This window comes from Macaca thibetana, chromosome 3, assembly GCF_024542745.1.
Source record: "Macaca thibetana thibetana isolate TM-01 chromosome 3, ASM2454274v1, whole genome shotgun sequence".
In the NCBI taxonomy this organism is placed as follows: domain Eukaryota; kingdom Metazoa; phylum Chordata; class Mammalia; order Primates; family Cercopithecidae; genus Macaca; species Macaca thibetana.
Genome location: NC_065580.1, coordinates 108,793,844 through 108,806,538, shown reverse-complemented (window position 1 = coordinate 108,806,538; position 12,695 = coordinate 108,793,844). Strand labels below are relative to the sequence as shown.

Genomic DNA, 12,695 nt, shown 5'->3' with positions numbered 1-12,695 from the left:
ATGTTTCTTTTAGTAGTGCGTTATTACCCTTGGTAACATTTCTACAGGTTTTCATAGTGATCACATAGTTCTTTGTATCTTTTGAAGATTTTGCCACAGTTTTACAGTGTTGTTTCTTTTACCAGGCAGTTTGTAAAGTTGGAATTCCCAATGGTATTTTAGGCTGATGAAAAATTGGTCTCAGAATATTTAGGTAATCAACAACTCTGTTGTTGATTGATTTTTGTTGTTGTTGTTCAAAAGGGTGGAGTCAATGTAAACAATAAGCTTTTGTTTTCTACTCTGTCCTCTGATTAATAAATACGTATTTTTTTGTTTACTTGTGTTTCGTTTGTTTCAGTTTTGACATAGATTTTAAATTTGAACCATATACAGAATTTCAGTTATCCTGAGGCTATCCAAACTATAATAACATTTATAATTTCTCAATAAGCAATTTCTTTCTTGGGGAGAATAGCCTGAATTGGCACTAGGATGACATGTGACTAATAGACAAGTGGCCTCTGTCCCCTTAGCTTTGCCACAAACTGTATGAAGTAATGACGAAACTGGGTGACCAGCATGCCGACAAGGCCTTCACCATCCAAGGAGCGCCCAGGTAGGCCCCTGCTCATTGGAGCTCCCATAATGTACTGCTCGTTAAAATTTCTGCAATCTCTGGGCCAGCCTATACTGTTTTATTTATCCTACAAAAGTCTCATGGGAGCCTTTTCACGACACTAATTTTATTTCAGGGCTTTTACATTTACTTCTGGCTTTCAGTGACCCAACTAGGATTCTTCTTCTTGTCATAACAGCATTGACTCTCTGCCTCTCTGCCTCTCTCTGCTTTCCATGAGGCCTGATAGCAACAGTGTGAAATTTTAATAGATTATGTATATGCTTGTTGTAATATATAATTTGTTATGCACTTAATATTTTCTCTGGAGAAGAAAGGAATTCCTAAAGTTTATGACAGTTTGTCCTGATTCTTATCATTGATGATGACATCTTTTATGAATCCATTTTGGGAAAGGAAAGAGGAAGTAGGTAAGATCTCATCTTCCTCTTACCTCCCAACTCTTGATCTGGTGAACACTGTACTGTTTTTGTTTTATTGCACGTTGCATTATGAGTATGCCAGTCAAATACCCCGGAGCCCCAGCGATCCGTAGGTGAACTGTCTACCTTGCCGGCATTCGGCTGCACACCAGCTTTCTCCGGTGATTCTGGAAACCTCTTTATTCCGTTCTTCGCAGACTTTATGTACTCAGAGAATGCAGGCTAGTGAGCTGGGAGTCAGAAGACCCCGCTTTCAGTTTCTGATTTTGCAGTTAACTTGCTTTGCCTTCCTTGAGTAAGTTCAAAACCTCTTTGGTTGAAGGTCTCAGTTTTTTAATTCAATAGAGAAAAAAAAGATACTATTGAACTACATGGTTCCCAAGGTAATATACAGTCCTGACATTCTATATTTGTCATTTTAATACAAACACTTATTTTCATACATTTATGAAAACACACATAGTCATACACATGAACCAACTTCTACATATATTAATGTTTGGATCCCTCTAGAGGTTGTTGATGTTCTTATTCCCTGCTCTTTGGATTAGCCCTACTTATACGTTCTGCTATGGTTTCTATACTATGTGAGCTGTAGTATATCTTCTCTTTCTAAGGGAAAGATATTGCCTGAACGAATACATAGGAGAGGCAGAGTTACTGCTTTTAGTATGGTTATTTCAGTATTAGGCACAAAGGAAGGATTGGAATAGGAATATCAGAAGGAAATTTGAGTGTTTTAAAAATGAAGTGCATGAGAAAATTAAGGGTTGGTCCCTTACCTGGAAATGAAAGGGACAAATTCATCTGAAAATTTTAATGTTGCCAAATCAGATACAGTGAAGAAAAAGCGGGGCCATGACCACTTAATGAATGTTCCTTTCATTTTTTTCGACATTCCTCTGCAGAATGAGGTGGTGAGTGAGCTCAGTGGCATCTCTATTAAGCTTAGATTGGGGCTATGTTTCCGTCTGAGGCCATGATTGCTGACATATGACCCCAATCATGCGGCGTGTCTGTGTTCTCGCTAAAGGACCCAGTTCCCTCAGCCCTTAGAATATGTAGACCATGCTGCTGTGTACATGCTCTTTTATTTTGGGGTACAGACTCTGTTTCTTTGAGCTGTAGACTTTAGAAATTCTTAGAGAGTAGGATGTGTCCCAAGTGCTTCTTAGTCATCACATTTGGGCTGTTCCTGAGCGTCTGGCCACATGCCGGGAACATGATGGGTTCTTAGTAAACGAAACTGAATCTTATCTGATTTTGTTGCACATTTCAAGATGCCTGAGTTGAGTAGTTATTTATAAGGTCTAGAAAGAGAAATAATTAGTGAGTTTATTTCCAAATGTTATTAGAAAGCACTTCTACAGAATCCTTACTAACACTATCTTAAGGCTGCCTTTTAATATGTTACAATTTTCAGAGTAGTTTTTTTAATAGATTGTGACATGACAAGATTCTCTTGTAAATAGAAAGTGAAACTAGTAAAATCAATTCAGCTTATGTTTGGACCTGATTCTTGCAGAGCTTGTTTGAAAGAACAGAGGGCTTGCATTGCTAAGACCTGAATTCAGAGTCACTAAATTGCTGGGTGATTTTAGGGTTTTTATTTTTAAACTCTATATGCCCCACTTTACTACTTGTAAAGTGGGGACATTAAAGCGTGGCTACTGTGAAGACAAGAGATAATATATGAATGAGGCCTGTGTAGTGCAAATAAATGGTACCAGTTATCACCATCACTGTTGCGATTAACCAGAATTAACCTGGAAGTGGAGAGCAGGAGAACAGACAGTACCTGTAAGGCTTCAGGATTTCTCTGAGATGGAATAGTCCCTGATCAGATGAATACTGTTCTTTGGAAGGCCCCTTGCCTAATCTCTTGTGTTCCTCTAGTGATTCGGGTCCTCTCCGCATTGCAAAGACGCCATCACCACCTGAGGAGCCTTCACCACTCCCGAGCCCAACAGCAAGTCCAAATCATACATTAGCACCTGCATCTCCCGCACCAGCACGGCCTCGGTCGCCTTCACAGGTAGGAAGAGGTCAAATATATTCGGGGATGGAGCTCATGATAAGGTGAAGGTGGCCCCATCTACGATAATCCCACGGTGCTAGGGCTTTAAGAGAAATTTCCAGTTAGGGAGACTGAGATGTGAGGCTTTAGGCATTGTGATTGTCGTGAAGGTATCCACCTGCTCTTCTTATTTGACTTGATATGTCCTCACATGCCCTATATTCAAGTCTTTTGGGATTTCTTACCATGTTCTCTGCATGCTCGGGCTAGCGTGCTCTCTCTTCTCCCATCTCTTGTTACAAAACTATTTTCTTTCAATACTCCATTTAAATCCTTCCTCTGCATGAAACCTTCCCTCTCCTAATGATTTAGAGTTAGCAAGTTCTGCCAAGAAAAGCAGTTATGTTTATATGTCATTTCACATTTTTGGTACCTCTGGACATTTTTGGTGCACACATTTGCACACGAGTAGCCAATTACTAAAACTGTATTGAACAAGTAATTGAAAAGAAACAATAAGGGCTGGGCAATGGTAACTGTAGAGCAGAACTGCCACCTTTATTCTCCCTATGTTGGGTGAAAATGAGAATTTCTGTGGAAAAACTTAAAGTCTCTAGTCCAGTTCAAGCTTTCTTGTACAGACGCTGCTTGCATTACAAAGGGGTTGTGTCCTGATAAACCCATCATAAGTAGAAAATATTGCAAGACAAAATGCATTAAATACACCTAACCTATTGAGCATCATGGCTTAGCCCAGCCTACCTCAAATGTGCCAAGAACACTTAACGTTAGTCTACAGTTAGACAAAGTTATCTAACACAAAGCCTATTTTATAACCGTGCTGAATACCTTGTGTAATTTACTGATTATAGTACACTGTAGGACATAATGGCAATCATTTACCCTCGTGATCACAGGGCTAACAGAAGTGTGGTTCACTGCCACTGCCCAGCCTCATGAGAGAGTATCTTCACACTTTCTGCTGAATGCCTATTGCTTTCACACTTTCCTGAAATCCAAAAAAAATCATAGATTGAACCATTGTAAGTCGAGGACCATCTATATGTAGTTGAACTAAGGAAGGTCTTGGGAAGATACATGTATTAAACAGACCTTTAAAGTTTTCTACTTTTCGAAATCCGTGAATGGAAAGTGAAATGTAAGCTGCCTACCGCTGGTCTCACCAATTCAAATGAAAAGCTGCTTTAGTTTTGAAATTTCAATTTATTTCTGAAATGAGAAATTATTTTCAGTTTAGTTCAGAAGAGGGTATTGTCCTAGTTTAACCTTAAAAGTATATGTACCTGGCCCTGCAGTTCTGTGTATTGTACTTGAGTTGAGATGAATGGACTCTTATAGCCTCAGTTTTGTTTTTCCCCTGAACCATGGCTTATCAGGGCTCAGAGAGCCTCCCAAGTAGACAGCATTCTTTACCTGAATCAGATAGGCTTGCTGCTATATGCAGATATAAGTTTCGATCAGAGCTCAATCTGTCCACGTGGCTCTGTTCATGTAACCTGCCTTCATGTCTGACACATCGTCTTTGGCTGGATTAATGTTTGTATTTAATGCTTCCTAGACAAGGAAAGGGCCTCCTGTCCCACCTCTACCTAAAGTCACCCCGACAAAGGAACTGCGGCAGGAGAACATCATCAGTTTCTTTGAGGACAACTTTGTTCCAGAAATCAGTGTGACGACACCTTCCCAGGTAAGTGCCTGGTTCAGGGCTGGGATATCCATGAAAGTCCCATGGTGGAAGGACTCTCAGGGGCTAGCCCTAAAGAAAGTGGCACCTGCCAGAACCAACAATATAATTTTAATTGTCATTCAGGATTGTTTTCATTACTTGATTAGTCTGAAGCATTCTAAATGGGAGATGTACAGTATTTGAAAATTATCTTTTTTTTAATTAAGGGTAGTATATACTTACAGAAAATTGAAAAAATATGAAAAGTATAAAATGAAGAATTTATTTTATTTTAAAAAATTTTTGTATTGATACCAAATATTTTACTTATTTATGGGACACATGTATTTGTTACATGCATAGGATGTGGAATGATCAAGTTAATGTATTTGGGGTATCCATCACCTTGAGTATTTATCATTTCTATGCATTAGTAACATTTCAAGTGATCTCTTCTAGCTACTTTGAAATACATAGTACATTGTTGCTGACTGTAGTCACCCTAATCTGCTATTGAATATTGGGTCTTATTTGTTCAATCTAACTGTACGTTTGCATCCACTAATCAACCTCTCTTTATCTCCTCCTTCCACCCACACATCCTTCTCAGCCTCTGGTATCTATTATTCTATCCTCTATCTCCGTGAGATCGATTGTTCCTAAGCTCCCATATATTAGTATATGTGGCATCTGTCTTTTCTGTGCCTGTCTTATTTCACTTAACATAATGACCTCCAGTTCCATCCATATTATTGCAAACAATATTATTTCATTCTTTTTGGGTTCAATAGTATTCCATTGTGTTTATATACCACACTTTCTATATCCATTTGTCCATCAGTGGATGCTTAGGTTGATTCTCTATCTTTACTGTTATCAATAGTGCTGTGATAACCATGCAAGTGCAGGTATTCCTTTCATATACACATTTCTTTTCTTTGGGATAAATACCCAATAATGGGATTGATGGATCTTATGGTAGCTCTATTTTTAGTTTTTTTGAGGAATCTCCCTACTGTTTTCTGTAGTAGTTGTACCAATTCTATTCCCACCAACATTGTATAAGAGTTCCTTTTTCTCCACATCCTTGCCAGCATCTGTTATGTTTTGTTCTTTTAGGAATAGCCATTCTAACTGAGGTACGATGACATCTCAATTTGGTTTTGATTTAGATTTCCTTGATAGTGATGTTAAGCATGTTTTTGTTTTTTTGTTTGTTTGTTTGTTTTTTTTTTTTTTTTTTTTTTTTTTTTTGAGATGGAGTCTCGCTCTGTCACCCAGGCTGGAGTGCAGTGGCCGGATCTCAGCTCACTGCAAGCTCCGCCTCCCGGGTTCACGCCGTTCTCCTGCCTCAGCCTCCCGAGTAGCTGGGACTACAGGCGCCCGCCACCTCACCCGGCTAGTTTTTTGTATTTTTTAGTAGAGACGGGGTTTCACCGTGTTAGCCAGGATAGTCTCGATCTCCTGACCTCGTGATCCACCCGTCTCGGCCTCCCAAAGTGCTGGGATTACAGGCTTGAGCCACCGCGCCCGGCCAAGCATGTTTTTGTATACCTGTTGGCCATTTGTATGTTTTCTTTTGAGAAGTGTCTATTTGTGTCCTTAGCCCACTTTTTCATGGGATTATTTGTTTTTTTTAATTATTGAGTTGAGTTCCTTGTACCTTCAGAATATTATTCCCTTGTTGAATGAATAGTCTGTAAATATTTTCTCCCATTCAACAGGTTGTCTCTTCACCCTATTTATTGTTTCCTTTGTGTGCAGATGCCATTTAGTTTAATATAACCTCTTTTTTCTATTATTATTATAGTTATCTGTGCTTTTGAGGTCTTACCCATGCAGTCTTCCTTAAACTTATGTCTTGAGGTGTTTCCCTATGTCCTTTTCTAGTTGTTTTATAGTTTTGGGTCTTATATTTAAGCCTTTAATTCATCTTGAGTTGATTTTTATATATCAGGAGAGACAGGGATCCAGTTTCATTTTTCTGCATATGGATATCCAATTTTTCCAGCACTGTTTATTGAAGAAGGTGTCCTTTCCCCAGTATATGTTCTTGATACCTTTATTGAAAATCAGTTGGCTGTCAAAATGTGAATTTATTAGTGGACTCTGTATTTTGTTCCATTGGTCTACGTGTCTATTTTTATACTGATGTTATGCTGTTTGGGTTACTGTAGACTTGTAATATATTTAGAAGTCAGGTAATGTGACGCCTCCAGCTTTGTTCTTTTAGCTCAGAATTGCTTTGGCTATTTTGGCTCTTTTTTTGGTTTCATACAAATTTTATGATTTTTTTCTAATTCTGCTGAAAATGTTGTTGGTATTTTGGTAGGCATTGCATTGTACCTGTAGATTGCTTTGGGCATTATCATTATTTTTACAATATTAATTTTTCTGATCCTTGTCCTTTTGATTTTCTTTCATCAGTATTTTGTAGTTTTTCTTACACAGACCTTTCACTTCCTTGGCTAAATTTGTTCCTAGGTATTTTATTTTGTTGTAGCTCTTGTAAATGATCTTGCCATATTGATTTCTTTCTCTTCTAGCTCTTTATTGGTGTACAGAAATGCTACCAATTTTTGTATGTTGATTTTTTTTATATCCTGCAACTTTACTGAACTTATTTATCAAATTCAGGGGTTTTTTTTGGTGGATTCTTTTGTTTTTTCTAGCTATAAGGTCATACTGTCAGCAAAGAGGAATAGTTTGGCTTCTTCTTATCCAATTTGAATGCCTTTTATTTCTTTATCTTGCCTGATTGCTCTGGCTAGGACTTTCAGTGCTATATTGAATGGGAGAGGTGAAAGTGGGCATCCTTATCTTGTTCATAGAAGAATGGCTTTCAGCTTTTCCCCCATTCACTATGATGCTACCTGTGCTTTTGTCGTATATGGCCTTTGTTATTTTGAGGTCAGTTCTTTTTATTTCCTAGTTGATTGAGAGTTTTCATTATGAAGCAGTGTTGAATATTATCAAATACTTTTTCTCCATCTATTGAGATAATCATGTAGATTTGTGCTTAATTCTCTTGATGTGATGTATTAGGTTTATTGTTTTGCATAAGTTGAACTATCCTAATATCCCTGGTATAAATCCCACTTGGTCATGGTATGTCATCTGTTTGATGTGCTGTTGGATTTCGTTTGCTAGTATTTTGTTAAGGATTTTTGCATTTATGTTTATCATGAATATTTGCCTATAGTTTTCTTTTTGTTGTTGTGCTTCTGTTTGGTTTTGGTATTAAGATAGTGCTGGCCTTGTAGAATGAGTTAGGGAGAGTTCTTTCCTCTTCAGTTTTTTGGAATAGTTTTAGGAGGATTGATATCGATAGAGTTGGGCTGTGAATTCAACTAGTTCTAGGCTTCTGTTTGTTGGGAGACTTCTTTATTTTTATTTTATTATAGATTCAGGAGATACATGTGGAGTTTTGTAACATGGAGACATTGTGTGATGCGAGGTTTGAGCTTCTAATGATCTCAACACCCAGATAGTGAACATAGTCCCCAGTAGGTAGTATTTTACCTTTGCCCACCTCCCTCCATCCCTCCGCAATCCTTTTGTGAGACCAAACACACAAACAAGGAAGAGAAATGACTCAAGTGGTACTACTGCCGTATACTACCAAACCCTGGTGACATGTATGTCATTGTATGACATATAGATGTGACATGTATATGCACAAACACAAAATGACCAGAAAGCGATTAACATTATGACAGTCACAAAACCTCACATATTAGTAATAGCCTTGAGAGAAAACAGATTAAATTAAAAGATAAACTGACTAAATAAATAGATGCTTTTCTCTTGCCATTCTTAGTATTCTCTCTTTTATTTTTGCCTTAGTACATAGTTTGACTGTAATATAGCATTGAGAAGACCTTTTTGCATTATATCTGTTTAAAGATATTTGGGCTTCCTATATCTGGATGGCTAGGTCTCTTGCTAGACTTGGGATGTTTTCAATCTAATACTTCATTAAATAGATTTTCTGGCCCATTTGTTCTCTCTTGGCCCTCAAGTACACCAATAATTCAAATATTTCATTGTATTATATTGTCCCAAATGTCAGGAAGGCTTTGTCCATTCTTTTTTATTGATTTTTGTCTCACTGGAGTATTTCAAAGACCTGTCTTCACGTTCTGAGGTGCTTTCTTCTGTTTTATCTAGTCTCTGGTTGAAGCTTTCAAATGTATTTTGTATTTCAGTCAATAAATTCTTCAGTTCCAGAATTTCTATTTGTTTCTTTTAAAAAATATCTCTTTGGTAAATTTTTCATTCATATGCTAAAATGTTTTTCTGATTTCTTTGTTTTTCAAAATTTTCTTGTATCTCACTGAGCTTCTTTAAAAGCAGTATTTTGAATTCTTTGTCTTGTTTCTTTGGAAGTGTCATATTTCCTTGCCGTTTTATGTTTCTGTTTCATTGTGTTGATATCTGTGCATCTGGTATAACTTCCAATTTTCAATTTCCAATATGGTTGCTTCTTCCAATTCTTTGAAATTGGTTTTTGTAGGGGAGGGCTTTTCTCTGAAGATGTATATATGTTGTTGGTTGGGTCGGATATTTTGGCTTTGATTTTGGCCACATGTAGTAGTGTGATCTTTGTATGATTTATTTGGCTATAAATAGTGTCAGTTGTACTTGTAATTTCCTCAATGACTTAGGGTGCATTTGCTAGCGGGGGGCCAGAGTAAAGTTTTGCTGAGGACAAGGATGCCAGGTTGACCAGTCTTTGGGCCCCTGTGGTGGCAGTGGTAGGCTGAGCATGCTTGTGCTTGGCCCCAGTGTGGGTTACATTAGCTCCAGTGTTAGTGAGTCCAGACAGGCTGATTCTTGGGCTCCAGGTGGCTTGCTCAGATATTGGTAGTGGCAGCAGTGGGATGAGTGTGTGGTCGGGTTCTCAAATCTCTGGGCAGCTAATGTGATGTGGGTGATGTCAGTAGTGGTGGTGGAATAACCCACGGGAACCCAAGTGGTCCACTCTGGTGTTGGTGGTAGCTGTGACAGGTTGGGTGTGCCAGTCCCTTGGCCTGCTGGTGGTGCATTCTGATGGGTGCCACCTGTGGTAGCTTTGGCAGGTTGGGCTGGCCCAATCTCAGACCCAGGAGGAATATTCAGGTGCCAACAGTGGTAGACTGGGCTGGGAGATTTCTGGGACCCTGAACAGGATGCTGAAGTACTGGGGTGACAAGATTGATTCAGTAGCTTGTCCTACGGTCAAGCTGCATTGACACTGGTTGTGACAGGCTAGGTAGGATGGTTTCCAGCCTGCTGACAAAATGTTCAGGTGTAGGAGGCACCACACTGCCCTGTGGATCTGCTAATAGGGAGGTCAAAGCCTCTCATGGTGGGATCAGTGTAGGGAGGTAGCTGTGGGACAAGTAGTTTCTTCGTGCCTTAGTCCTACTTCAGCCTGCAGCAGCAGCAGTGGGATTTGTCCACAAAGTGTCTGAAAGTACCTGGCTTCCCCTCTCCCTCTTTGGCCCAGTGGTGGCAGCAGTAGCATCAGACTTGGCCCCAGGGAGGGATGCAGACCTTTGGAAGCTAGGATCTCAGAACGGCACCCACTGCCACTGGGGAGGGTGGGGCCACTCTAAGGTGGTGTAGTAGGCAGGTACCTGCAGGTCTGTGGGGAGTGCAGTTTTCTCATTTTTTGGTTCCACAGCAGCCCTCAGAGGTGCATAGGATTTCTCCTAGCAGTACATGAAAGTACGAGGCCTCCCCTCTCCCTTCTTGGCCTGGCCATGGCAGCAGCAGTATCTGCCCCAGAGCAGAATGCAGTCCTTTGGGGGCTTAGCTCAGAATACCTACAAGCTGCAGCCACTCAGGACATGGTTGCCTATGGAGCTCCTTGTGAGTTCTCTCTCTGGAACAATGTCTCTGTGTGGTCCCTGGGCAGCTACCCATGTAAATCTTGAAGCCCACATCAGTTGAGGGGTTCTCCCATAGCTAGGATTGTAAAAGATGGTGGTGGGTATGTGGAGTCCTGGGGATTCTCACTTTTCCTTTCCTCACGTCTGGGAGCTTCTCCTGGATCCCAGCTGAGGAAAGCCTTGCTGTCCTCTCCTTGCTTGCTTTCAGTGCTTCCCATCACTCCTCTGTTGAGTCCCAGTGTTCTCTCTTAGGTGATCTATTCACAGTGTGAATATCTACTTGCTATTTTGCTTCTGCTCTGTGGAAGAGGCATGTACTAGTTTTCTTCAGTCAGTCATCTTGAGCCAGTCTCCCAGAATAAAGAATTTTAGTCCGGGCACAGTGGCTCACAACTGTAATCCCAGCACTTTGGGAGGCCATGGCAGGCAGACCACCTGAGGTTGAGAGTTCGAGACAAGCCTGACCAACATGGAGAAACCCCATCTCTACTAAAAATACAAAAGTTAGCGTGGTAGTGCATGCCTGTAATCCCAGCCACTCGAGAGGCTGAGGCAGGAGAATCGCTTGAACCCGGGAGGCGGAGGTTGCAGTGAGCCGAGATTGTGCCATTGCACTTCAACCTGGGCACAAGAGCAAAACTGCATCTCAGAAAAAAAAAAAAAAAGAATTTTAATAATCACTTTAATAATCACTTCAATCATACCACTCTGACATGACCACTAGTACACGTTGGTCTGTCTTCTTTTAGTCTTCCCAAATCACTGAGTATATATCAATTTTGCACTATAAAATTGAGATTGTACTATCATGTATTTCTGACCTTTCTACTTAATTTTATTGAGCATATTTTCATGTCATAATATTATCTTTGCAAAAACATATTCACCCATAGTATTCTATCAGTTGGTTGTACCAACCCCTGATTACTGGCCGCAGGTTGCTTTCAACTTTTTTGTTGCTCCACCAGCACTTCAGTAAACATCTTTTTATATGTTATTTCATGTTTATGTCTTCTATTATTGCCTTTATATTGATTCTTAGTAGAGAATAGGAAATGAAATTGAAAGAGGTGAATAATTTTAAGTCTTTTGTCCTTCAACAGGGGCATATTATTGACATGAATTGGCAAATGAAAGTCAATGTTCCTACTGATTTTGAAGATACCTGGGTTCACGTAGCTACTTCCAGGCCTGTTCCTGCTAGTGGCTATGTTTTTATTTTTGTTTTTAATTGACTCGAGAATTATCATGACTTCCAGAGCTGCCTCTAATGTCACTGGAACCATTTCTTTTTTCTACAAGTGAAAGACCATACAGAAGTCATGGTGATACTATTTCCTCTCAGTGTTCTCAGGGTCTGGAATAATATTTACATTTTACAAGAGGTACTAATGCAGTACTATAATTACTGAGCACATCAATAACTACAATATGCATAATATCCCAATTATAATCACATCCTACTGATAATGGCAGAGATGGTGTATTGATAATAATAGGGACCTCAGAAAATAAAAACTCAGACACAATGCAGTGGCAAATCATGATTTTTCATCCTTTTCAAGCACACTTATCAATAGGCAAAATGCTTTGAGCTATTGTTGTGTTTCTTGTGTTGTATGCATAAGATGCTGAGTTTGATAAAATTAACTGGGGCTTGAGATGTGATTTAGCAGCTCCTTTGAGAAGGGGAAATGGTGTTTATCAGTGCATGGCCAGATTGTATGTCTGTGGATACAGAGATGCCACCAGGGACAGTTGTCTTGGCACCAAAGGATCTTACCCAGCATCTGCCAGTTGCCCTGGGACAAACTTGAGCAATTCTAATTTCCAAAATTGTACAGTCCCTTTGCATTTGCTACTGCCCAGCTTCATTCTCTTTGTTCTCTACTTGAATTTTTGAACCAGGAGTGTTTTAAGGCAACAATACCCTTACTCAGTTGCTTTGACCTGGACCCTCCAAGAGCATCCTGTCAGTTCCATCACAAATAGAGACTTTGGTCACCTAGAAGCCTTGTGTGCTTAGCTGAGGACATCCCCATTTGGTAGATAAGGCAACTGAAGTAGAGACAAC

At 39.6% G+C, this 12,695-nt stretch overlaps 1 protein-coding gene across 2 annotated transcripts in view; it reads left to right on the top strand.

Annotated features, from left to right (window-relative positions):
• AMPH (amphiphysin) overlaps nucleotides 1-12,695 on the top strand; it is a 247,506-nt gene that overhangs the window by 159,784 nt on the left and 75,027 nt on the right. For both annotated transcript variants that reach the window (XM_050783311.1, XM_050783312.1), the window contains exons 9-11: nucleotides 516-598; nucleotides 2,938-3,076; nucleotides 4,638-4,766. In XM_050783311.1, the coding sequence (XP_050639268.1) occupies nucleotides 516-598; nucleotides 2,938-3,076; nucleotides 4,638-4,766 (351 nt within the window). The remainder of the gene's footprint in view (nucleotides 1-515; nucleotides 599-2,937; nucleotides 3,077-4,637; nucleotides 4,767-12,695) is intronic.